This window comes from Hylaeus volcanicus, chromosome 3 (assembly GCF_026283585.1).
Source record: "Hylaeus volcanicus isolate JK05 chromosome 3, UHH_iyHylVolc1.0_haploid, whole genome shotgun sequence".
NCBI classification, from domain to species: domain Eukaryota; kingdom Metazoa; phylum Arthropoda; class Insecta; order Hymenoptera; family Colletidae; genus Hylaeus; species Hylaeus volcanicus.
Window position 1 is genome coordinate 12,147,723 of NC_071978.1, and position 27,334 is coordinate 12,175,056.

Below are 27,334 nucleotides of genomic sequence, written 5' to 3' on the forward strand. Positions count from 1 at the left end.
TCGCAGGGGGAGGATAATGAACGCGCGTCGACGCACGTTCAACTCGTAATTGAAGCGGACCTTTGCAATTAATTAAGGATTAATTTACAACGGTGGCCGTTATTACGGGTTGTTTAGTCGTTCGCTCTGTCGGAATGGTAATTTACTCTACTTTGAGTGCAAACAGCGGATCCAAATGGTCGAGTCTTGTGAAATTATATCCGCCGATAACCGCCAAAGTTAAATATTTATATAAACAAATAAAGAGGCAAATATTTGAGCTGGTTTCGAATAATCGTACCTCTAACGATCAAACTTTATGAGAGCGGTAACATTTTAAGCCTGCAGAGAAACGCGACCAACCCTTTACAATTCTGAATAATTTTATAGTCGAATGTAATCATTTATTCGAATAAACAATGTAATATGAGAAACCATTGCTTCTTAATGATAAAAAAAAAATTAAGAAATCACACTTGAAGGTCGCGCAAGTTCTAAATGCAAAGGGATACCGCAAGGTTAACGCAAGCAACCCTTTATAATCGTATGTAATCAATTATTCGAATGCAATATGAGAAACCATTGCTGCTTCTTAATGATAAAAAAGAAATTAAGAAGTTATTGTTCATCGCAATTTAAGCTACGGGGAGTCGGAGGGCCGCGCAAGTCCCAGGTGCAAAGGGTTACCTTTAACCTACTGGAGCGGAATAAGTTTCAAGGTCACTCACCTTGCGCTGAAGAACGTTGATCTTCCTGTCCTTAATGTCCATGTGATCCTTGATCTCCGTGAGCTCCGTGTTCATGCGATTCCGCTCCTGTTGCGCCTGCATGGCGGTCTGCGTCTTCTTCTCGATCATCCGGTTCTTCTCCTCGAGCCTCTGCCGCATTTCCTCCACCTGCACGCACACACGCGTCCATTACGCGGCCGTGTCGAGGGCACCGAGGATTTTGATCGAAGGAACGGACCGTTCCGCATTGTACACCAGCGCGCAATACGTCCCACGCACGTATGTGTATGCACGCGAGGTGAAACGCCGCGGACAGTCTGCGGAACGATGCAACCGGAGAATAGGACAGGAGAGGAGAGGAGAGACGCTCTGCACGACCCAGTTTCCTGCAGCCTGCCTCCTACCTCGGTGTTGACCTCCCCTGAATTCGATTCGCCAGCTTCGACCCCGATTGGTGGCCCTCTAAGGGGTTGCTGCCGGTGGTGGACGTCATTCATTTCAATATGAATGACGACTAAGTGGTCATCGTCTCAGTTTCAGGCATGCAATGGTACAAACTTCCTGGGCTGTGCAGAGCTGAATTCAATGTCGAAATGATGATATTTGCGGAGAGATACTTGCGTATTCGTTTGCTGTTTGATAGGAAGGCTTTTAGGGGATCATTTCTTTTTTTAAGGAGAACCATTGAACGCATATGTGGCTTTGTTTCACTTTGACATCTGCTAAGAAAGTGAAGCAGGGTGTTGAGGACAGAGATGGGGAAAATCCTAGGCTTCGAATAAATCTGAAATTTGCCGATATGTTTGTCTCGTTGCTCTTTTGAACATTTTCTGGAAAAGGAAACGAAACAAACACATCGGCAAACTTCACATTTATTCGAAGCCTAGGGTTTTACCCATCTCTGGTTGAGGACTTGCAGAAGTGGGATTGGTTAGGCCTCTGATGGTGGACGCTGGACTACGTCGTGGCTTCCAGCAAGAACTTATTAATCTTTTGAACAAATTTACTATAGTATTTTGCACGATAGTTTAAAGATTCACCAAGTCTCTTAAGACGGTTCAGGTGCAACATAGTTCGACAATCCTTAACACGTTGATCGCCACGTCACCCATACATGAGTATTCACTGAATTATAAACCATAAGAAAAATCATTTTTGCAAAGTGATCAACTCGAAAATGAGTCCGGCTGCAATATGTAAAGGGTTTCATTGATTTCATCGAATTCAGGCCGAACATATGTGAAATAGTACAATTTTGCTATAGAAAGTGTAATGAAGTGGTAAAAAATGGAAGTAGGTCAAATGTCTTTTTAAGCTTTTGAAAGGCAACGAAGCCCTATCAGATGCACGAAGATTCAATCCGAATGGTCAATTCGTTTCGGAATAAGAAGCAATACAAAATTTTTCGACTTTTTGCAAGTAAAAAATGAGAAATCCCAAAATTTTTTGGTAACGGGGCCACCGCGGAGACATGCTGCACAAGATGCAACAGGTTTCATCCTGATTGGTCTCGGCGTAATCGAGTAACATACATAGAAAAAAAAGTGAGTAACCTCTTCCTTTTCGAAGTCGGTTAAAAATGAAAAAAGTTAATTGTGAAAGTTAAGTGTCACAGAAAATGAATTTAAATGAAATACTTGAACTTTGATGAAGTTACAAAACTAAATACCACAATAAGTGTTTTATTAAGCAGTTTCCAATAGTCTGTAAACAAAATTTAATCACAGTAGAAATGTTCAAGAGTATTAGTCTGGCAGTGAACTTGTTAAATAGAGTGTAACTGTGAGAGAATATCAATGATCGACATTATTCCTTGGCCAGAATGCGTTCATCACCATCGTAGATAATCGTCCCAGCCTTCAAAGGTCTGAGCCACCCTCTACCTCTTCAAGGAAAGAGAACTGTATTTACCCGGGTACTTCATCACTTACGTCAGCTTGTAGCATATTATAGTGCTCTTCCTTGGCGCAGAGGGACTCCTTGAGCACTGTGATGTGCCGCTGGTAGTCCTGGTGCTGGTCCTCGAGGGTCTTCATCTTGGCGGACATGGCGAGCAGCTCCTGATCCCGGCGCTGCACCTCCGTCCGGAGCTCGTCCAGCTGCGAAAAGATTCGTCGTCCAGGAGAGGATCAGTCCGTGCGTCCCGTTACCCTCGACGACGACGAAACAACGAGCGACGAAGGCGCCTGGCCTGTCGTCTCTCCGTAGCGACCGAGCACGACGACGACCAGCGGTCAGGTTCCCTTGGATTCTGGGTCGAGACCTAATCGAGTGTGAAACGGGTTGACGCGCGGTCAGCCGTTTCGCCTTTCGTTCCGATCCGCCAAGTTTTCGGCTCGCTAATCGGTTCGCGAAGTTTCGTTTCCAGAACAGGCTGGGATTCAAGGCTGACCCGTTGCTCTCGAGCCGATCGTGTTCTGCGGGGGCGTCCAAAACTGGAGGGAACTGGACCGCATGGAAAGATTTCCTCAGCGCTTCCCTCGCCATTCGCGAAATCGTATGCTGCGAACTCTTCTAGGTCTCACAGATCCGCTGTGTGAAAGTGGCAGCCGTGCTGAGGTATTCAAGATCATTCAAGGTGATTCGAGTTGTCTTTGATTCCATTCTCGCTGTTCGGAAGGATCTTTCCCTCGCTAGGCCGATGGCCCATGCGTCGTCGTCGTACTCGGGCGGGACTCGTCATACTGAGCATGCAGCGATATCGAGACCAACGATACAAAGTTACAAACAGTGTTTCCTGCGTGTACGAGAGATATATTCATACGTGTGGAGCGAGTGTTGAGGAATGGACGAGGTCCTGGGATCCATGGGCCACTCGGAGGGCTGGGAAGACGATTAGGACGTATTATGTATTGTGTCTCTCTCTTTATTTTCGTGTACGTACCTACTACGCTCGTCTGATCTACTCTGGTGTCGGCAGGCCGCGTGAGGATCCCGTCGCGGGCTCTCCGCACGAGGTCCCGCGGCGGGATTGCAAGCAGAGTTACACAGCTAAGACGTTTTCTAGCTAATCAACTATTAGAGTACGCAGCGTGGAGCAGATCTTGCGGTCCTCTTTGGCAACCAGGTCGAAGTAAAGGTCGCTGATCGTTACACCTCGCTGTCTAACGCTTCTATGACGATGTTTAGACCGAATGAGTTCGTAGGTGGCTATTTCGGAGGCTGTGAGACCAGGGAAGACAACGTGGAAGACGGGTTGCAAACTGTTTCTCGAATACAGTCGAGTTCGTGAGATTCAATGGCATGGCGAATAATAACAGAAAGGAACGACACATAAAAATAATAGCACGACATAACAAATCCCAACAGAAAGAAAGTAGAAGATCCGCCTCCTCGTGGCTTCGGACGGGAATGGGACCAAAGGGCCCGGCTAAGACATCTTACAAGAATCACGACACAAAAACACATAGAATATTGAAAGTGTGTATAGTCTGGTTGGATCAGAAATAGAATAGCGAATACAAACACAGTATAGCATTGTAAGAAAATAAAGGCAGGAGAACAGAGATCCAACGCAGGTATGACCGAAAGCTCGACATTGCATTACGAAAGAGACTATATATATATAAATAATATATATATACGTATTTATACATATATGTATATATACAAAAGTTTATTTAGCAATATCAAAACTATTACTTAATTTAATCAAACTTCTTGAATAGACATAGGAGGTACGAATATTTATGATATACAGTATCTGCATATATCCTCCGAAATATATAATATGAACAGATACTGTATATAGTATATATATACAGTATCTGCATATATATTTCGGAGGATATATGCAGATACTGTATAACGATACCATAAATATTCGTACCCCCCATGTATATTCAAGAAGTTTGACTAAATTAAGTAATAGTTTCGATATGGCCAAATAAATTTTTCATTATAAATATGAATAAGCTTATACATGTATATACTTATATATGCATCAACATATTTATACAAACATAGACTTGGAAACATCAAACCTATCATTCAATTTAAACAAATTTCTTCAATAGACGTAAAGGGTAAAGATATGTTTATGGGACTGACTGTATATATCAGGTTGTCCCAAAAGTTTCTTTCGTGAGTTACACTCAATTATTTCGTGCGTTGGCGTTTATATAAATAGACAATCTAATTTCTTAGATATTGAGTTGTAAAAGTAAAATGAATCGTACACAGTTCAGTAATGTAACATAAAACATAAAATACTGTATATGTATTACTTATTAATAGACTGCGGAGTTTTATGGATTTATAGGGAATTTGAGTGTGCAAGAAACTACAAAATGGACACAGTATGCAAGAATATAAAAAATATTAAGAGTAAAGTTCATATTATAATATTTGCAGAGTAAAACAAATTCCTATTTAGGTTGAATTTTTGTAGGTATGTTTACCAAGATTTTATTTTGGATAAAAGTCCGCAGTCCACTCATTAATGAAACGAAAGAAACTTTTCGGACAACTTAATATATGTCCCTCGAATAAGAGGATAGACGATGAACTTAGACGGTCGAGGAATCGACGATTAGGTGTCGAAACTTGAGGGAAATGATGGAAATCCTTGCGGTGGGTGGGAGAACGCTCCCACAGCACCGTTAATAGGCCACTTTATCCCTCCTTAACTCCTTATCATCCTTAACTCCGTGCGATATCAGACATCGAGTATCTGTCATAGCGGATCATCTAGGTCAAGAGGTCATCGTGGTAACAGATCGTCAAGATCAGAAATGCTTGTACAATGGGATCGTCGCGAGTTACTTCGACCAGAGGCTGTTCATCGAGGAGGACGTGCACGCATCCCTCCAGCATTCTATGTCGTGCCAAGTAATAAACAACAGGTCTACGGAGAGGCGAGCGATCGTTTCCGATCGCCCGATCCGCAAGGCGGCGTTCATCGTCTCGGGTTCCTCGGTGTTTCTCAACGACTGCCACGGAGAACCACAGCGAAATAATACAGTTGTAAGATCTACGTGACTATCTACGATCATCGTTAGGCTGCACACACACGCACGTACGCAGGAAAGTGTCGAACGTAGGCGGTCCGCCTTCTCTGTTACGTTTGTTTCTTTCACGTCGTTCGGCGAGGAACACACCTGGCCGACGAGGAGAAGGCGTTTCGCACCAGGGATCGCTTTTGCGCTCGGTACGTGAATGATTGCGAACAGACAGATCAACGACTCACACCAGAGAAAGGGACAGACAGAAAAAAAAAGATACAGAGACAGACGTTGAGGCAGCTGACGACTTCCTGGACGAGTTTCAACTTGAATAACTGCGAAATTATCGATCGTATCTAGGATCGGCGCACGCCGGATGCTGCGTTCGATTCGAAGAAACGAAGATTACTTCTTTAAAGTTGGGTCGTTGGACGGCTCGGGTAACACTCTGTGGGATAAATTGCGAGTTAATCGTACCGAGGAACTTTTTAAGCACGAACATTTGGATACTCGAAGAGTCCACCCACGAGAGAAAAAAATCCGTGACATTTGATAGTTAGCAGGCATAGCTGGATTGTAAAAGTTCTGAGCTAAAGCACGGTAGGCGGCGAGAGAATTAATAAACCATCGCCAACCGCGTGTAAACGCGGCTGGAAAGCCTCCGCGGAACTTTGACAAGCTCATTGCAAGTTGGTGAATTTTAAAATCGCGCGAAACTTCTTGGCCAACTTTGCGCGCATACAGACGCTGAATTTCCCACGAAAGTGTTGCAGTTTGCGTTTGCTCGGCTGAAAAGAAGATCGAGGCCGATAATCGAGACCGGGAACGTTGCTCAAATATCGTCGAAAAAATTCGCCGAAGCTCCCAGGCAGTCGTTAGAAGTTCAAAGTCGTCCAGGAACTCGTCGACCGTCTCGATAGACAGAAAGAGAGAGAAAGAGCGTGTATGTGTGTTTGTGTAAGAGAAAGTGTTACTACGGAACATCGAAACACTCCGTTACATAATACGGTAATCACGTAGATGGAAACGAAGGATAGGTGGTAGCTTGGAAGTGCTGCTTTGTTGGGTGAAGAATATCCTTACCTCCTCAGAAAGCTAGAATATTGGGGCACCACATTTAATAATGCTTCGCTCACCACGAAGGCCGCCCAACTCCGCCTCCCTCTGTTCCGTTCCTTCTCACCTTGAACCCTTTCGTTGCGTAATTCATGAAAAGGCCCGACCGTTGAACGCACTTTGCTGAAAGCTCTCGTAAAGATCCATTTCCAAACGACCATCGCGCGAATGTCAATTGCAGTCGACCATCGCATCGAAAGGGTTAAGCCTGGCTCTTTTATTTCCATTTTTATAAATCGCCTCGAACATCGAGGAATAATATCGCTACACCGTGATTGCTACCGCTTTCAATTCTTCCACGTTCGATCCACAGAAAGAGGAAGCCTTCATTAACCACGACCGAACGTGATCGGCTTTCCTCGTTCGCTGATTTATTTCCTGGCTAATTCTGGTCACGTACGAAATTTATTCCGCAGCGTCGTTAAGAGCAGTAACGTTATTAACGACCGTGGCGCATTCATCGATGATCGTTACAGCCGTGGAAAACCGATTGGACGAGTTCAGCGGAGTTGGGGACTGCCATCCATTGGTGACTTATCGCTAACTTAGCTCTAGCCTTAACTGCTAATGTACCCTTATGTCTAGACGGATGACGAAGGGCGTCGTTCGGTTTGTCTGCGAATGAAATTGCATCTTCCGTTGTAAGTTTTGTTGTCACGGCAAATTTAAACAATGTTTTATTCGAGTGGCCCCTCAGGGAAATTCATATAAAATTCGACTTGATATAGTTCAAATGACCACGCGTTCAAATCCCGATCTTTCTTGTATTCCTCCAATTCGTTGGGCATCTTCTAGGATATTCAGATATTATTGGGTTGTCTGGAAAGTCCCTGCTGATTTTTGGTAGGCGGTACAGGTCTGATTATGTCGGAACGGTTGAAAACAAATAACATGTATACAACCCTGAAAAAGTGGAAAGGTTGTGGAACGAAATGGTACCTATGTAATTCAATAAATATAAATTAACCCTTTAGCCTACAACCATGAGTGAGACTCGTGGTGCTTCGTTCGAACTTCCTACCTTCCTATTTATTATGGCTAAGAGAGATAACGTGTAGTTCAAAGGGTTGAAATTCAAATGTGCTTTTGAATTTTTCTTAAAAATTGCCACGAACTTTCTAGACAACCTAATATTAGCACCCCCGCTCGAGACCACTGGGGGCCCATCCCTGTCATATCACCTTTTCGGCGAACACAGAGACAAGCTCGACATAAAAGGTTGAATTATGGTGGCACGGTGGCCTTGAGCGGTCACTTGAATCATCTCGAATCACGTTCAACTACCGCGAAGTTACTCTATCTTTCAATGTTACGCTTACGTTACACCCTCTCCCAAGTATCAACATTCCACCTCTTCAAGCAGCAAAATCTGCGCCATTTCTAAAAAATTACCAAGGCTTGATAAATGCGGAACGCAGGAAAAGAAAAGGGCAAGTTCAAGCCGAACGGCCCCTCGTTCCGTCGCTCGAGAGCTGGCCAGCTACGAGCCTCGCGCGGAGAACGATGGTGATCCCGTGCGTTTACCTTATCGATAATCGATCAACGAGAGACGACAGACAGCTAGATGATGAGTGGATGCGTCGAGTGTTACGAAACGGAGTCATCCGCGTGGCATGCATCATGCATAAGTACAGGACGACTCGCATGCGCTACTAAGATCTCGGACACTGTTAACGCCGGCGATGACTCGTGAATGTGGGTGAAAATCGCCTGAACGGATGGATGGTTGCACGGCGGACTAAGCGTGGTCAGACACGAACAAACACGAACAAACGCTGATCGACGCGTGAACTCTCTACGATCGAACTTTGACCGATTCGCTTTGGCCAGAGACGGCCAGAGGCGAAGTGGCTGTCCAACACCGTGAAGAGGACAGTTTCTGGACTAGTTTATCCAGCGGTTCCCTCCAGGATTCCTTGTTATCGCCTAAGACATCTTCGATTCCATCTAAACTTCTCTAAAGGCCGCGGAAGACCACGCTACGCTATTCCGCCGATGGAAAATGTAAATTTAATTTCAGGTATCCTCTAATAGGTTCTATTTGTACTTGAGCTAATTGCGAATCGAGAGCGGTATTGACTTTGCACGAGTGTATCTAATCGTTAAGGCATCGTAGATAAAATTGAACGCTTCGCTGTTTAATTCTAGTTTTGTACACGAATATTCTAGGCTAGATTGTACAGTTTATACTTCGAGTATGTACAGCGCGGCGATATCAAGGAAACCCAGGAGAACTGCGAGTTCCTAGATGATTCTAATCACAATTGCTAATCTCGATTGAGAAGATGTAGTCGGAAAAAATGTCTCTATTTGCTCGTTGTCTATGGTATGAACGCGAATCTCTGGGGCATATCGCGACAGTTGCGTTGACTCGATTGAAGCTTTGCTAAATGGTGCTGGGACTTGAGATAAACAAAAACTCTGAAAAATCACCGAATCCTGGAAACAGCCTAGAAACCAGAGATATCTAGATTGCTAAAAGCTTCAACGATTCAAGCTTCTTTCATATCGAGTCTTCCGGCAACCAATTGTCACATGGTAATCAACGCGATATCACAGACTACGCCATGGACTCGATTGAAGCTTTGCGAAGTGGTGCTTGGACTTGAGATAAATGCAAGCTTTGAAAAATCACCGAATCCTGGAAACAGCCTAGAAACCAGAGATATCTAGATTTTTAGAAACTTCAGCGATCCAAGCTTCTTTATATCAAGTCTTCCGGCAACCAATTGTCACATGAGAATCAACGCATTGTCATAGGCTACGCCATAGACTCGACGCTCAAACCGACGAGCCTGAAAGTAGTGCTAACAAGTGAGAAACAATTGTCTACCTTCGCCCTACTCTCTGACGCATGCATCATGCCTGGAACGATAAGTTGCATTCGAACTCTACGCGACGAGAGAATGGCTTGCGAACGACGATGATTGATGAGAGACGTGATCGCGTTCTAACGATTCTCGACTCTTCTACGAGCTGTATGGCCGCGATGAGGCGAGTTTCCTTAGCGTCGACACTGTCTATGATGATTGTCGCCTAATCGAGCGTCGTCGGAATGAAATGATCGATGGGTGACGAACGTCCTTCCGCGAATCCAGGATTCCTTCGAGCTGGATTTGGTTGAAACGACACGGTAGACGAGACATGGGGATGAGTGTGGCTCGATTCTTGATGACTGGCTGAGTCTAAAGAGTCTATGGGCTGGTGAATATGTCTGATGAAGCATGAGGGACAGGATTTGTGCCAACCGATCCTTTTCGTGGTCCGTGAACGTGGTGACTGTGATTTTACGCTTGTTCAGTGTCGTGGTTAACGGAAATCAAACGAAACGGGTCGATGATACGGGTGAGGAGCGATGGACGGACAAATCGTTGCCAAATCTAGCGTGGGACCGCTGGCGAACTGGGAACATAGCTGCGGGAACGTAAACTGGAGTGGTGATATCGTTGTTCGGTGCAGGCATGAGCAGCCTTGCGATCTAGTTTGTCGTGGTCGAACGGTGATCATCGAGGATGAGGTGAAACGACTCAACACGGTGAATCGATTGTTTCGTGTGGAATGAGTGCGTGACAAGCATGGTCGATGGCGAACTATCGTGGCAACGATGGAGAGACATTGTCTAGATGGTGGTAAAACAATTGTCGAATGATATGCGATAAATAAAACGGGGGTAACGTTTAATACGTGCGTGAAACGTTACTGGAGACACGAACAAAGGGAGAAAAGGATGAGGACGAAGGATCAGTTGGAGGGTTCAAGCTGGATCAGGGAACGATTGAACACAATCGTTCTTTCTTTCTCTCCGTTATTATTATTCACATTTTAATCGACGTTATCCTCGTCAGGTCGACTCTAGTAGGATGAGTCGTCATTGTTGCCACTGATGCACCCTTGACCTGAACTCTGTCTAAATCGTGGAGAGTGGACGAACGGAAGAGGTTTCACACTTTGGGGACGCAAAGGATCACAAAAGAGGAGCGAAACTAAGATAGGATAAAGGTTTACAAAAAAAAAAAACGAGATCCACGATCGCTCGGAGGGTTTAACAAAGGACGTACAGAAGGATTCCTTTGGTTATCAGTTCGACACATCTGCGGTTTCTTTCTCCCGTTTCCTTTTAATCGTCCTTGTAGCACCGGTGGCCTCGAGGCTGTCAAGGTTTCAAGGAGAATCGTTTCGCACAGGCACAGGTACACAGAGAGAAGCGACAGGGTGGCATAGAAGGTGAAAACAAAATTCGTTTCTTTCTATCCGCTCTCCCGGTCTTTTTTTTTTTGTTCGTTCTCTATACGTGTGTTTATCATGGTTACACGATTATCGTGATTTCCAGGCTCGCGTCAGACCGTTTCAAGTCTCGTTCTTTGTGTCAAGAGTCCGAAGAGGATCGGTAGAACCGTGAACGCGCTTTCGTTTAGGCTCAGTGTGGACCTTGCGAACGTAGAGCCGTCCCCAAGATGGCTGACGCGTGAGATCGTCAAACGTCTTCGAGATGGAAGGATGTCCGGAGATCGGGGATGTCCTGGCGAGCAACGCACGTCGAGTTCCGGTTGCCACGGTTCCATCCTCGGGTGGGGACACCGGAGGGAAAAGGGGATTATCCCTGCATGGCTAACGATTAGGGTATACCCAGCTCGACCACCGCGATTCCACGTTTGCCACAGTGCCCATCGTGGCTTGTACGATCGTCTGATTACAGTAAAAGCAAGCTCGCGACTGAAACGTTCGCACCGAACGTCGAACACGACTCGGACGTTCTAGCATTCGTTAATATACTAATATACGATTAATACCCTCGACAATACCCCCGGGTTCGAATAGAAAAATAAAGATTGTCACTAACCCTCCCCCCCCCCCCTCGAACGCGGGAAGTCGTTGTTTTTGGAGGGTACGCAAGCGATCAGACAGAGAAGACATGGGTTGAACGAGATCGAAGGATTTTAAATTTAAATTCGCAGCTGTCGCGCCTAATTTCGTCTGGTTAAGCTAGGTATAGCACCTACACAGGGGATGACACCAACAATTCGGGGATGATGGTGGACATCGAGGCGAGTTAAAACGCTCTGAGCTACGAAAATATACCGTTGGAAGCTTCTTTACTTTTCCTCGTCTACCTACGCTCTGAACACGCACGCTTTCTTCTTCTGCTCGCACATTTGTGTATCGCCGTTTGCATACACATTGGTACACGCGACGCGGGTCTACATATATACATGGTGTCCTATTGCGACACGTTCGTGGCGAGACCATGAGTCCTTTAGTTTGTTTTGTGGAAGAAGATTTCTAGGAGTTTGTCTTTGGGTGGCTTGAGAATTTACAATTGCACATTGATTTGTCTGAACTTTAACCAGTTAGCTGTGATTGACGAGTATACTCGTCATGCGTAAAATTTAGTTACCGTTGGTTATTCAAGAGCATGTTTCACATATTAATTTGAGTAGCAAAAGTATAAGTGGCATGAATTTTTGGGACAACCTAATATATAGCTGTCTTTGCGAACCAATATATATCAACTGCGTCACTTACTCTGTGTTTGACGACTATACCTGTCGTAGCTTGCCTTTCGCGACACACGTGGATGCGCGCTCTGAAAATAGAACGCCACGGCTGACTGGTTAAATCGATGAATCATTTGGTAGATTTTGGACGATAAGAAATAACTCTAAAGTTAACTTCAGTTCCATTCGTTTATCCTACTAATATTTTATATTGCAGACAAGTAGCGCTGGTTGTGGATTGTTGCGAGGTACGGGTGCTACGGTTACTCAAATGGTAATACAGGGAGCACAGACTTCGTTTTATCGACAGAGTACTCTGTTTTATTGACAAAGTGCTCCCATCTATCGACAGAGAATCTTCCCATACGCTGTATCTGTGTTCTCCATTACCATAATCTGTTTTACCTTCCTCGACAACCATTCAGAACGCATAGAATCACTAAAATAGATATTATTCAACAAATTTCACGCAAGAGATTACTTTTAACCCTTTGCACTCGAAACCTTTTTTCTGGTATGTATCAGCAACTCGAGATGCTTTCTTAGCATTCTATTGTCACGAATGCTAAGCTTAGATTAACTTAGAAAATGAGATCCTTAATTTGAGATTTGAGAATCAGGTCACCTTTGCCTCAACGACAATCATTTTATTGGCACTTCGAGTTGCAAAGAAATTAAACCTAAAGAAAACCTTGTGGTGACTGAGAGTCACCTCTCGAGGGCAAAGGGTTAACTATAGTTTTGTGTCCTCCAGACTTTAATAAAAATCTCCTTCCTACACCCACTAAAAGGCCCATGGTCTTTCACGAACGTTTCACGAAATGATGTCCCCGCGTACATATACCGATACTCTAACGTAATCGAAACAACTGCGTCTCCTATGAACACGCTCTTCTAAACAGGGGTTGTACAACGTCAACATCTATAGACATCCCAGAATTCAACAACATATATCATCTTCTAAGGCCTACAGATTAGGTACGCATGGTTACTCTCGGGCTCTATACGTAGAAGCTACCGAATTGTGACTTTCTCATTGACTTTCTCTCGGAACTGTTCGAAACTCTACGCGTTCCCTTGTCGCGCGCGATCGAACGATTCACTCTAGGAGACGGGATGAGGGGGTCTAACCACCCGACGAAGATCGATGAAAATCGATGGACGATCACAGAGGAGGGAAACGGGTCGAAGATCGTTCGAGCGACTCGCGTTGATCGCGCGGACGCCGGGAACGAACGTCGGGTTTCCCGTCGGTTCATCTCGTACACCTACGACTTCTTAAACAGGTACAATCGAGTCAAAAAATAGAAACTCTGCTGTTCGATAAGAAAGGGATGTCGGGATGTAAAGAAAACAGGTACGCTAATGTGTTACGGGCGCGTATACGAGCCGATGAGACGCGAAATAGTTGGTCAGCGGTGCTCTCCGTTTGGAGTATCGTTCAGCTAGGATGCGCAGGATCGTTTAGGTTTCCCAGGAGAGGGAAGAGGCCCGCCGTGGCCTCCTGTTAAACGGCGCGTTTCGCGAATAAAAGTAGAAAAGTAAGCGTATCGTGTCTTAGACCAATCGTGGAGGGTGCTCGCTCGAGCCATTTGCGGGGTAAAGTGTGCGTTTCGGTGGCGTTCATCAAAGTAATGGTCCTTTCAGACGGAGCGTGTTCGGCGACGATCAGCGTCATCCTCGTTTCTCACGGACTCGTATACGCGATCGCCGTGACGCGACGTTCGGAAGAGAAGACGAAAGGCATCGAAAGATCCACGGGACGTTTCGACCTGAACGATTCGACGACGACCACGTCGCGCAGCTTTTTCTGGCGATGCACGCGCTTACGTCTGGCTTGGTTTCCTCTCTACGTAGACTAGGTAACACGTACGGCTACATGCGCCTCGAAAATCATCTGGTCACACTCTCTTTCTCACTCTCACGCATTCTCTCTTCCTCTCTCAAGCATCGAAGGTGTGTATCGACGTCCGGGGTCCGGTCGGCAGCCGGATCTCCGAGGTGTGTTGGCTTCTTCGCCATCGTCACGCCCCCTCGTCGTTGGCTCGAGGATCGATGGAATCGGTGATATTTCTCGGCGAGTGATCGATCTCGAAACGAGACTCTAGGTATGCGTGATACCCTTTTCTCTCGATACCTGTGAGAGATCGGGTGTGGGTACTCACGCGGATGAGCCTGCGGCCCACTAGATCCGGCGTGACGCATCGGAGGACAGTCGTTTCGTTCCGGGGCGTCCCTAGACGGCGTCGTTCTTTTCGATGCGCACGTTGTTGATGAAGAAACTTACTTGCCGTTTGAAGTTCATGTCGTGCTTGTTGAAGGTGTGCGCGTGCAACGCCAACGCGCCCTGCGTGGCTGGCTCAATTTTTTTCAAGTGTTGCTGCATTTGATGCTGATGTTGCAACTGCAGCTGATGATGGTGCTGCTGCTGCTGCTGGTGGTGGTGATGTTGTTGATGGAGATGAGACTGATGGTGATAAGGGAGATGATGGTGAAGCTGATGGAGATGATGATCGGCGTAACGATCGGTATAGGGATTGACCACGCCGGTGGTAGCGCCCGACGAGATGCCGGCCAGGCACGAGGAACCGCCCCCACCTCCTCCGCCGCTCATGATGCCACCTGTCGAACCGGCAAGCAATGAACTGGTTAACGCCGTGGACGACGTGTGACCATACGGTACTAGCGAGGTCATCACGGACGGTCCCCTGGCCAGAGCCAACGTGCCGGGCTGCTGCGAACCACCCATGGCCGTCACCAATCCCTGTCGCACGTGCGACTCGATACCTCCCGCGGCTAGCAAACTTTGCTGTTGTTGTTGCTGCTGTTGCTGAACCGTGGATTGTTGCGATTGTTGCTGCTGCTGTAGACCACCGCCGCTGCTTGGAACGGCGGTGGCTTTCAGCAGCTGCTCCCTCAATCTACCTCCGCATTCCTTAATGCGTTGAAGCTCGGTCTCGAGCAACGACACCTCCTTCTCCAGGGTCTGTATGCGCGCGTCTTTCGTCTCCATGATGGCCGTCAGGGTGGTGCTACCGGGCACGCCGCCTGGAACCGCCACGCTACCTCCAAGGACGGTACCGCCTGCACCTGATACGCTACCTAGCCCGAGACCAGCGACTCCGCCTGCCACGGCTGCTCCGGATGACGCGGTCGAGGCGTACGCCAGCTCCAACTGCGTCTGGAGGCTCTTCAGGCTCTCGTTCGTGGCTTTGAGCTCCTTTACAACACAAGCAATAGGGGCAACGGTTACACTCGTCGATGTTCCGCCCGTCTCGTGTCTCTCTAGCGAGCGTGCGAGGGTTTTTGTTTTTGGACTCTTTACTTTTTTTTTATTTGTAATTTGTAGTAGTTGTTATATATATATATTTTTGTATTGTTACTGCTACATTATTTTTTTTTCTTGGTGTGAAGTATGCGGTGGTTCGGTAGAAGGGAGATGTACTCTACGGTGGTCTGGTGCGGCCTCGCCCTCGCACGAGGACCTGTCCCGTGGTTTGCTGCTCGAACTCGAAAGGGGGATTCGAAAGTTAGGCGTCCACTGCACACAGGTCTGTATCGTACAACTTTTGCGTTTGTTCTTTCGTTTTTTCTGCTGGGTTCTTTCTTTTTTTTTTTGTCTTTTAGTTTGCAACCGGGAAGCACGAGAAAGGAGCAGCTGTCGATTCTTTTTTACTCGTTTATAGTCGACGGACCTACACACAGAGTTGCCAACAATGGTAAAAAGTTTCTTGACTCCGACGCCCATCGTAAGATTGTCCACAACGTCGATTAACGCCGATGATCGACGATAGGATCGACGATAGATCTTCGCGTGACTAGTTTCCGACGACTACCAGGTTACCGTTAGCTAATGGGATGGGCATCTTCTGTCAACTAAAGGAACTACTTTAAATACTCGAGTGCGATCCTTTGAGTGATTATTCGAATTTCTTTAGCATTTCTCGTCTGTCACTCCAGCTGAGTCAAGTAACGAGTAATTTCAATTCAAAACAACTACGACACTGATTCGTTAACATCTTCTAATTGCAATCGCAGCTTCTATTGACGGCTAAGCACCTATCCTCGTCTCTATTACGTAAAAGCTAGCACAGGATAAGAAAATGCTTTTCTTACTATGTGGTTAACCCGTTGAGCGCTCTGAACGACGAAAAAAATAAGAGTCTGTTTTGCAGAGAATGATTTCTGCAATGCCATGCTATAATATTCTAGTGAAAAATTTCGTTGTCTAAAATAGGTTCAAACTGTTCCATATCTTTTATTATATTTATCGAGTTCGACTATTTAGATTCATTCAATAATAAGTTTTTTGCATTAATTTTGCATTGTCTTTAACAGAGTCCAAAAAAGTATTTCCAGTGATGGCGACCACTAGGTACGCCAGCTGAGTTCTTCGGCTGAGTGTGTCCAGCACTCAAAGGGTCCAGCGCACATCCTTCAGCCAATATAATAACCACTATAACACGTTGACCGCCACGACACCCACGCATGGGTGCCAAGACCTTTAAATATCTACCGCTGGTGTTAAAACGAATCCGAATAAATTTAAACGATGTTAATAAAGTATCAGGTATCCAATCTAATTTTATCCCCGTCGAATATTTCAGGAGTATCCGGGCAGTCAACGTGACGATACTAATCGAAACGTCTAAGTTTCTCGAACGCCACACCGAGAACCATACTACCATCGCGTGCAGTGGAGCGTATAGAAAAAAGCTGGACCATAAAAAAGTGATTTCGGTTCCGCACGGGACAGTCTCGAGGTAGCGGAAGTGGCACCGTCCCGGTTGACGAAAGAAAAGCGACGTTCCGCCGAGCTTCCTTCCTCCTTCGACACATCCAGCCGATCGAATCTTTGCTCTCCTCCCAATGACCGCGTGCTGTATCCCGAGGCGTTCTCTCGATTGATATTCTTTTACTTTTTTTTCGTGTAATTTCGCTCGTCTCACGCGTCATCGACGACAAGAACGATCTCGTATGGGACTCTGACGCTTCTCTCAAGCACCACCGATCACCGATGACATCCACGATCGTCAAGGACCACAGCGATACTCGAAATAATTCTCTCCGCGATCGCAAGGTCGCTCTACGAGCTCTCGAGGCTCCTCTGTGTCTCGATTAACGAGCCGAGCCATCGACGCTGTTTTCCCATGCCGATTTTCCACGGCAGAAAACAAAACGATCCTCTTGCGGACGCCGGGCGCCGCCGCAGTTCTTTCGCCCACCGCGACGTACGGCCGACATCGTTGTCCATATTTCTGCGCGCGGCGTTTCGACGACGATTTACCTTATTTACTTCTATTTATATATATATATTTTTTTTCCGTTTTTTTTTTGCCTTCGTTTTCGCCTATCCTCCCTCCTGTCGCGAGGCATCGGAACAGCCTCGATTCGAGCGATTTACAGTGCCAAAGGTACTCTTTTGTTTTTTTGTTTTTACGCGTGATCTCTTTTCGTGGCTTCCGAATGGAATACGGCTCGAAACGCGGCCACGTCGCATGGACAAGATGATTCACGTTATCAATGCGTATCCACGACTCGTCGAGGTGAACGTCTTAGAGGCGCTCGGTGCGATGAAGATGGCGAACGATCTCGGGCCGTGACGGGCACGAGACGAGCTTGTGATTACGTGCTGAGGTCGATGGAGACGCATGATTGGATATCGTGGTGGCTACGGTGAGATTGGTAAGTGAGCTTTCGGTACACGACGATTCGTGGATACGCATTTCGGCGAGTGTGGGTGAGGGCTGTGTGTACGATGAGTCCTAAAGGTGGTCGCGGACCATGCTAGGAATACCCCGATAAATTTCGAGAGAGATTGTAATAGCAGTTCGGTATCTAAGACGATAACCACGAGTTTGACGCTAGTTTCGTTAAAGGAATGTTAGGTTCAACTTTAGGGGGATATCGGGTGACCAGTTCTCCTCGCAGAGCTTCTCAAGCTAACTTCAACCCTTTGCACTCTTATGTCGAGTCCCGATCGACATCTTTTCATGTCCAAATCAGTAGGGAAGGAAATCGTTTCAAGTGTTATCGTACACTTGAAAATTACAAAATTCAACAAAAGTGAGAATAAAACTGGTATTTAAGTGACTTTGTTTCTTCCTTCATTTATTTAAATTGTCTTATTTTGTAGTTAAAGTAAATTTCCAATAAAAAGTTGAAAAGCGTTGGGAGCTACTGGTTACGAAATTGAAATATAATTCAGAGTGCAAAGAGTTAAGTGTTTGAATTTATGCTAAATTTAACAGAGGCTTGATATCAGTGGTCAGAATCGATGATAAGAAACAATAGTAGAAACTGGTAATGAAAGTTTTTTACAATCTGTCTGCAGCAGACCACTGTTCCCAACTTTCTCAACACAAATCACAATAAATAAATTCAACGCCAGACTTATTAAAATTCTCGAATCCCAGAACTCTGTAACATTTAGAATTTAAACTCTCCAGAATGAAATATATCAAGGCAGTGTACCAACGTTAAAGGACTGGTCCCGAATTCCTCGACGCATCTAGCAGTCGTAAAATGGCGTCCGTGGACGTTGAGCACGGTCTGCGACCACCCGTGTCAGGGTAAAACTCAAGAGGTATAAACGGTAGAGGATAAGACAGTAGATTACGCGAGGAGAACTTCGTCGTATTATCGCATGTCGCATCAGGTCGGTGCCAAACAGTCGCAAAGTCCTCCCTTGGGCCTGGGATCGGCTCCCCTTGACGCGACTTGACGACTTTCGGACCGTCCCGCTGCTCGTGCATCGATTACGACGATTGGCCGTGATAGTGGTAGTAAGTCGTGATGGGCAAGAACGTGTCTGAGACGTACAAGAACGAGAAGAGAGAGTATATATATAACTGGGCGGTTAAAACATTCAGTGATTCACAGCGGAGATGATATCAAGTCAACAGAAAATTAAACAGATTAATATTAATGTACAATATTGAAATGAAAGTGGTGCACTTTGTGTATACAGAGTGTCTTGTTCGAGAGGGGTCGAGTATATCTGCTGATGTTGAAGGTACGAGAACTTGACTTAGGAGAAACTGTATCGTTTGAGAAGAAAGAATTGATTCCAAAGTTATCGATATTTTTAGTGCAGTACTGTTAAGTTCTGTTATTACGTGGTATTATAGTTAATACTCGAACGAGTCTTGTACGTTTTCTTGCAATAAATAAGGTCCTAATAGCTTCAAGTTGATCTCGAAATTCAAAGCAAAGGATTTGTGCTATTTAGCGACAATTAACGCTGTATAAAATAACCTTGTTGGACTCGTGCACTTTCTCCTTAGTCGTTTTTCATATCTGCAATAACAACAGAGTATCGATTGCCCTCAGGATGAACAAGACGCTCTGTATAATCATAAATAGACTTATGTACGTGTGACGTAAACAGGACAAACACATTCCGCATTATGGAAAAATATACAAATTTAAGAGTAATCATTCATTCGTGTATGTGAACGTACACGGACTGAGTTGAACAGAACCCAGAATGTTGTGTGAACTATAATACATTTTAACAGAATCTTTAATACAACTTTAATCTTGAATGGAATCATGTTCAAAAATTATAAATAATTCAAACAGACTCTGCGAAGGTCAGCAGACCTCAATTAAAGAGTAATTAAAGAGAAATGAGTACAGGTTGCAATTAAAGTACGACTCCTTGAAGCATAACTAGTCGTCAAATGTCATCAAACTCCTTCAACCAACGTCAACGGATATCTATAAATAACAACCGTCCCAACAAATGAAGCTTCAGTTTTTCAACAGACGTTCCACGAAGTTAACAAAACATTTTGTGACCCATTTGTGGACTCAGCCAGCGTACGCGTAACGTGAAGAATGAACTTGCACATCAAAGAAAATGATCGTAGGAAAATGTATCTCTTACGGGACGAATCAAAAGTCTCGCACGGCCCCATGCTGTTTCCTATTCTTCAGCTTCCAAGCTGACATACGTTCATCTCTTTCTCCTCGGAGTTTTCAATCATGTTATTCTCAAATTCTATGTCAAGAGTCGACAAAGGTGTAACAGGAGTACGTGGATTTCTTGTATGGAACTTTCTAACCAATTTTCTCCTATTTCCTATTATTCCCCTGCGTCTGAAGTTAGGTCAGATATGAATTGAATACAAAATTCGTTCACATAAATAATAATCTTGCAAAAAAATTTACTGTATTATTATAATTATCTGTTATGTCTATGTTATTTCTATGTCGTTATTATCAATGAATCTTTACGTGATCTAAGGACTCTCGCAGCCCTTTTAGTGTTAGGAATCTTCTCAAGTTTCTAGATATTTTAATGGACCCATGAATCTTCTCAGTATTCCATCACTGTCGCTTCGTTTTACAATGAATCCAGGTACTCTTCAAGCGAACCCTGTCATCCGCGGATGGTTTACGTGATCCTGTTCACAGCATCACGTCAACAATCCATCTTCGTAGTGATTGACGACCTAGTCTCGGTGGAGCACGGCGAAAGCGGTGAACGCGCATTGATTTCGAATCGTCTCGGCTAATCAGATCAGACCAATTCAAAGCCATCGCGACCGTGTGAGCAACAGATCTCCAAAGTCGATAGTCGAGTTTAGAGGAAATGTCGTTTTAGATCTGGCCACGACATCAGCGACTACGCGTCCATTGCATACGTTACAGAGTCTCTGAATTTATTTACGCTCGTTACGTTCATTTTGAAACAAGAATTCAATATGAAAGTGGGACTTTATAAATTTACATTTATCACTCTGCGGAGGTTTATTAAAGTACGCAAGATCGCGATTTCGATGGAGTGAATTTTGCAACGATCCACCATCGAGTGAAATACGCAATCGACACGTCGCGTTTCGGGGCCAGGCGTGACTTTTGACTCGAGTTCCGCCATTATATGGCATACATACCGTTGCATTCCCGAGGGCACGACCTCCAGCAGGCGTATACGCACAACGTATACACGCGCACGTAATATGTACGTATACGCGTCGTTATCAATCAAAGGTGCGACATAGTAATTGATGAAGACTATAAATTTCGCGCAAGGGGACTCGTCGAGGTCGTCGACACGATTTTTCGATCAGACGATGGCTGTTTGGCGCTGAAGAAGAACCATTTATTTTCAGAAACAAATGCTCGCCAATCGATAAAGTAAATACCATGATATATCATTATGGTACTTTGATCATCAGTTACACATATGAACCGTTCAATTTCACTCTATATTATTCGCAGGTGTTTCAATAATAAAAATTTCAAAACTTTTCAGAAATAACTTTATCGACCGAGTGCTCTGCACTACCCACAGGTCGACCTGCCTTATCCACAAACTGTTCCACGTTACCAACTGTTCCATCCCCTTCCACTCAACCCTTCCACTCAACCCTCCCAGCGCCAAACGGCACTCGAACCGTCCGATTGCGCGAAATTCCTTGAGTGGCTGACGCAAAGAAACGTAGATGAGTTAGTAGAGAGCATCGACGGTCACTTCATCCAAAAACGACTCGATCAGCGTACGCGTTGTTCAATATGGGAAATGGAGGTAGAAGGGATAGGGGTCCAGGATAGTGTAAGTATGTTTCCCTTGGATGGAATCGAGATTAACGTGTGATCAGTGTACCTGTTGGTTCCTCCCTGACGGGGCCTGGATCGGGGGAAGAGGTCACGTGCATGTCTTCGGCCACTAATTGCGGAGTATGTCGGTGGAGGCTTTGAAACCGGTGGTGATATTTGGTGATGATGGTGTTTCGGATGTTGTTGATGATTCATATGATGGTTTTCATGGCAGGTGGTCGTGACGATCGCGATGATGGCTGATATATTCATGTACGTGGTTGTTGTAGTAGTTGTTGTTAGAACTGAGGTGAGTGACGAAGGGGGCGGATGCGGGCGTGGTATCTCCCCAAGTTGGGGGTTGCTAAACGTCTTATCACCTACACATCCAAAGCAGCTCATTCCACGCATTCCAATCGCAGCACATTTTTGTTCTTTCTGTTATATATATATATATTTTTTTTTGTTTTGTATTGTTATCCGGGCTCGTTATACATCACCGCATATTCCGTACGGTTATCCATGACGTATGTTTTATTTTTTTGCTGTGAATTTTTTTCCGATGTGTATTCTCATGTACTCTCCCCGATCAGCCGTCCGATATCCGGAAGTCCTCGTCGACGTCTCGTATTGTCGTCGTTTCGATCCGCAGGGTGCAAAGAGAAAGGCAGAAGAAGAGTAAGAGGCAGACAGAGAAATAAAGACAGAAACGGAGAGGGGGAGGGGGTTTCTTAGAGCCGATTCAGACGAAGGAAAACTCTGTGCACTTGCGTATCCCGTTTCTAGGAGACCGAGTCCTGTCGCATGCTTTGTCAAGGATACGGACACGCTTTGACATACTTCATTGGCATCTCGCGCGTCGATTTCCTCCGCGAATCGCGCGTTTCGATCTCGATTCGTGGTCGAGCTAGGCCACCGGGGGTCAGTTAATCACGGATACCTTGGACCACGAGCAATAGAAACGATCGTTTTTAATGGAAACAAAGGAAAGAGCTAAAAAGCATGCACTGGTAAAAGAATATCCTCCTAGGCTACGATAGAAATTACATCCCTGTTTTCCTTGAGGCAATTATAATACGTAGTACCAGTATCGTATCGATCAATGTTACCTACGAAGATAATCACAGAATCAAATCATTAAAACAAAGAAAACCTCCTCGATTCCTTTAGCCGATAGAAAATAATTGTCCAATTGAAACAATGACGCACCTCGTCAAAAAATAAGCAGAGAATCGCTCGAAAGGACCTAAGCGGAACAAAATCCACGAGCAAAATAAAAGCCTCAGCCTGAAACGATGGGAGAATCAATGATTCTCCGTGCCACGTAGCAGTAGCTGTTCTATTTCGCATGAGAGTCCATGCCAGACGTTCCGTTCGTGAACGGAATATCGTTATCGTGTCGCGTGCGGAATTTGAAAAGTCGCAATTTCGCGGTTTCCCCGTGGATGAAGTATGTCAGTGGTCGATGGGAAATCGGTTGGATCGTTCGTCGTTTAGGGTGGCTGGAGGGGGGTGTAAATCAAGACCCTGAGCGTGAGCGGGTGCAATTGAATTGAGAAAAAATTCCGGGTGACGAGACAGGCCTGGGGTGCTGGTGCAGTGTTCGATCATCGTTCGATGTCTCGCCCTCGAAGCTCGAGACATGGCTCCGTCGACGGAGGGGAAGGGTGCACGGTGGCTTGATGCACGCTTCCGGTGCAAGAAAGTAGAGAGAAAGAAAGAATAAGAAAAGTGACGATGAGAAACACGTCGGGTATCGGTCGACGCGCGCTCTGTCCGGCTCGTACCGAGTGGACCCCTTCGAGTTAGGGAGATGAAAAGATCAGGCTCGTGCAGATCAGTGTACCTCGGTCAGACTGTCACGTATTCGTTGCACGAGGATAGAGGCTTCGTAGTTGTGGGAAGAGAATCGGTCCCATATCAAAGTAATAGCTCGTGTAATAATGTCTCGTAAATGTTGGATTAGATAATAATCATGAACTTCATTTGTTCTCTGGAATTATAAGTAATTCTACAGAGTTTATAGCGTAGGACCATGAATCATTACTCGTGACTACTTGTTCAAGTATCATTAATTACGATTATTGATAATCAATTGATCATTAGTCGCTCGTGCAAGGGAAGATAGACAGTCTGAGCGAGCTCTGACAGTGGCAATTCGACAATTTTTAGTCAATCTTCTGCTCAAGACTGATCTTTCGTTTTCCATACAATACGATGATTCTCTGTCCACTATCGTGCGATTGTTCCCCCTCTAATCTGTGAATGCCGCTCAAGCCACGTAGACTTCACCTAAATCCTAGATCTGACACAGGCACATACACGAAGATGCAGGGAGTTCGTTCGTGTCGAGACGGATGCGACGTCGCCCTGGCCCTTCGAATGCGAGTCGTTTTCGTATTCGGTACAGGATATCGCGTCGTTGCTTCGATTGTTTGCGCTACAGCCGTTTTCCATGTCTAATTTGTTCGGTTCGTTCGTCGTCTACGTGCTGGAATGAATGAAAATGCCTTCCTGCCCGAGGAAATCCGCCTTGAATTTGTTGTGATTAACATCGTAGTCTGGCCTGTTTTCTGGTAGAAGCGTGGCTGACTGTTGAGGGGAGTTTCTACTGATCGTCTGGTATGAATACTAATGAGGTATATCATTGGATCACGTGCATCGGTATTGTAGAAGTACTCTATCGATTCCTTTCTACCCTATCCGATGGAGGACGTTTATTAAGATTTGTCTGGTCCACTGCAAACGCATGCCACTCGTTCGACCGTGAAACGTACGTGGAATACTCTACTGAGTTAGTGATCTGACTAGTTGCGAGGTGGTCGGCTGATTCTACTGATTTTCAGGCGCGTCTATTGCGTGTTTACTCTACTGTCTGGCGGGGCTGACTAGTGACGGGATATTCTACTAATTTCGAATGCTCCAACTATGGACTGTTATTTACAAAGTCAGAGTACAAAATAATTTTTCCGCATTCATTAAATAACGCTGAATATTCTTGAACCGCGTGACTTTAGAATAAAAGAATTGTTTGTAATATCTTTGTTCGCAATGGTTATTAAAAGATTGGAAATTCGATTGAATTGTAAATGTATCAACTTCATTTGTCCAATTAAATCCTGCCGTGTTTGTTATAATTATAACTATACTAAGTACCCCGAAACATAGACCGGATTAATTACTAGTGTACGCCTAAAGTTTCATAGACTAGTGGGATGTCAAGCCGCGATATTAAATTCCATTCGAAACATGATCGTAAAGCAATCGATCGAGCAAATTTATCGAAACCAAAGCGTTCAGCATAAATTCAGGGTGAAATTTCATCCCAGACGCTTCCGTCTCTTGAAACAGATCTTTCAACAGTGTCGAACGAAAATATTGGCACGGCATACTTTTTAGGGTGCGTTTCAGCCACTATATGGATACAGTCTATATTCTAATCGATACAATGTTGATTCTTTAACCTTTCATATAAAGTTCCTATTATTTTTATTATTACTCCAAACTATAACATACAGTCAGTCTCATGAGAATTCTATCTTCTACATTTATTGATGAAGAAGTTTGTTTAAATTGAATGACAGATGTGATGTTTCCAAATAAATTTTTCGTTATAAATGTATATGTGTGTAAAGTTTATTCGTGTACATATTTATAATTTTAAACCATTGATTTGGAAACGCCAAACCTATCATTTAATTTAGACAAATTTCTTCTCAATAGAGGGTACGAACACTTACAGGACTGACTGTATTACTAAATATACATGTATAATTCTGCCAATACTTTCACCCTACACCACGGAAATTAGCAAAGTCCAAGCAGTATTTAATCTTCAATATTTCCCAAATCAAACAATATTCACTCTTTACAAATGATACATCTCGAAACTCGCGAATCTACTCCGGAAACATAGTTCTCATCGACCCAGCGTTACCTATACGTCGGTGCTCCCAACCACGGAATCGAGTTAAGAGTCGAGGCGTCGAATTTACATCGGAAACTTTCATTTTATCTCTCGCGTTAAGCGACGAAAACGTCACTGCCAGGTCAGGGGGATGGTTTCACCCCACTGGCGAGGTCAGCCTCAACCAGAACGCGCTGAAACCACCGGAAACGTGTTAGAGGATTTTCCAGGGCGATGTCGCATCCGCGTTCAGGCTAAACGGGGTAGAGCTACAAACGTGAACGACTTTGGGGAACGACTACGACTGTTCTAACACGAATTACGTGAGGTATGCGAACATGGTGGCGGCGGTGCTCATGGAATAGTAACCACAGTAACGATATAAATATTTTCTATGTGACTGTGGTAGCGGGACAGCGACAGTATAATGCTACGAGAATAAGCACTGCTGTGACACTGATGGAACACGTCCAAAAGCTCGCGTTCGAGACATCCATTTTCAATAATCATTTACATCGTGCAATTATGACTTCCAGCCAGGAAATGGAGAGGGTTTCTATTGCCTTCTCAACGTGTTAGGTTTCTTTTCTTCAACGTTACTCTCCTCAGATCGCGAAAAGAATGTTTCTGTTACTTTCCTAACCAGTTATGCTTCTTTCTCAGAATAACGTTTAGCCTTTATGTGTCTTTTTCAACGCTCGTTCCATCGCCAGACGCGATAACGTTTAAATTTTGACCTCGGAAAACGAGAGAGGTTTCCTGTAATTTGTTTCAGCCTCGAGGACAGTATTTTCCGCTGTTAAACGTTACCCGCGGATTCGACTCAGATGAATGCGGCTCGTTTCACGCTCTCCGGTGCACTTTCAGCTTGATAAGAAGGAAGGTGCTCCAGATGGTACGAACAGAACGATGAAAATGCATCAGAGAATAAACGCCCCCGCAAGCAATCCGGGATTGTCTTCGATGCGAAAGTCCACGCGGTTCGCCGAGAACATAAATTCGAACGTTTGTTTTTCCTTTCCATTCCCTTGAGGGGCAATCTGGCAGCTTCGAAAAGAAAATCGATCCATTTTTTAAAGAACTTTCTTCAGGATTTAAGTCTCTAAAGCACCATCTTGGAGAGATTGATGTAGAATTCAACGAATTGGTTGTTTCAGAGAACTTTGCTTGGAGGGCTTCGAAGGAATATGTTTTTAATTTTGCTACGCGGAAAGTTTCCAAACAGTGTGGCAATAGATTACCTCTCCCCCTTCCTCTTCCTACGTTATTTTAATTTTTTCAGGAGCTTATGGACGTTCTCCACGTGAAAAGAAAGGGACACGCGCGCGCACGAGCACGCTGGCGACCGCGCGAGTGACGGACAGGAGTTTAGTGTGCGTAGGCGTGCTGGTGGTCGCGGCGATACGAGTGCCTAATGCTCAGGTGTCAACTCGACAGTTTTACTATCAACAGTCGCTATCAGACAAAAAGATCTTTCACACGGACAAGTGTCGGTGGCCTCATGCTGCCAGTTGTCTCGACACACATACACGTCTCTGTGAAAGAACCATAATTCTACAAGGACGAGCAAAATTTTCATCTTGATACGAATTCTAGTGCTTCAAATATTTACGGTCAGTC

General features: G+C 44.9%; 1 protein-coding gene across 6 annotated transcripts in view; it reads right to left on the bottom strand.

Annotated features, from left to right (window-relative positions):
- Positions 1 to 27,334, bottom strand: part of LOC128874013 (trichohyalin) — a 96,992-nt gene that overhangs the window by 27,593 nt on the left and 42,065 nt on the right. For all 6 annotated transcript variants that reach the window (XM_054118221.1, XM_054118224.1, XM_054118223.1 and 3 more), the window contains 2 exons: positions 2,639 to 2,806; positions 708 to 875 (listed from right to left, as the gene is read on the bottom strand). In XM_054118221.1, the coding sequence (XP_053974196.1) occupies positions 708 to 875; positions 2,639 to 2,806 (336 nt within the window). The remainder of the gene's footprint in view (positions 1 to 707; positions 876 to 2,638; positions 2,807 to 27,334) is intronic.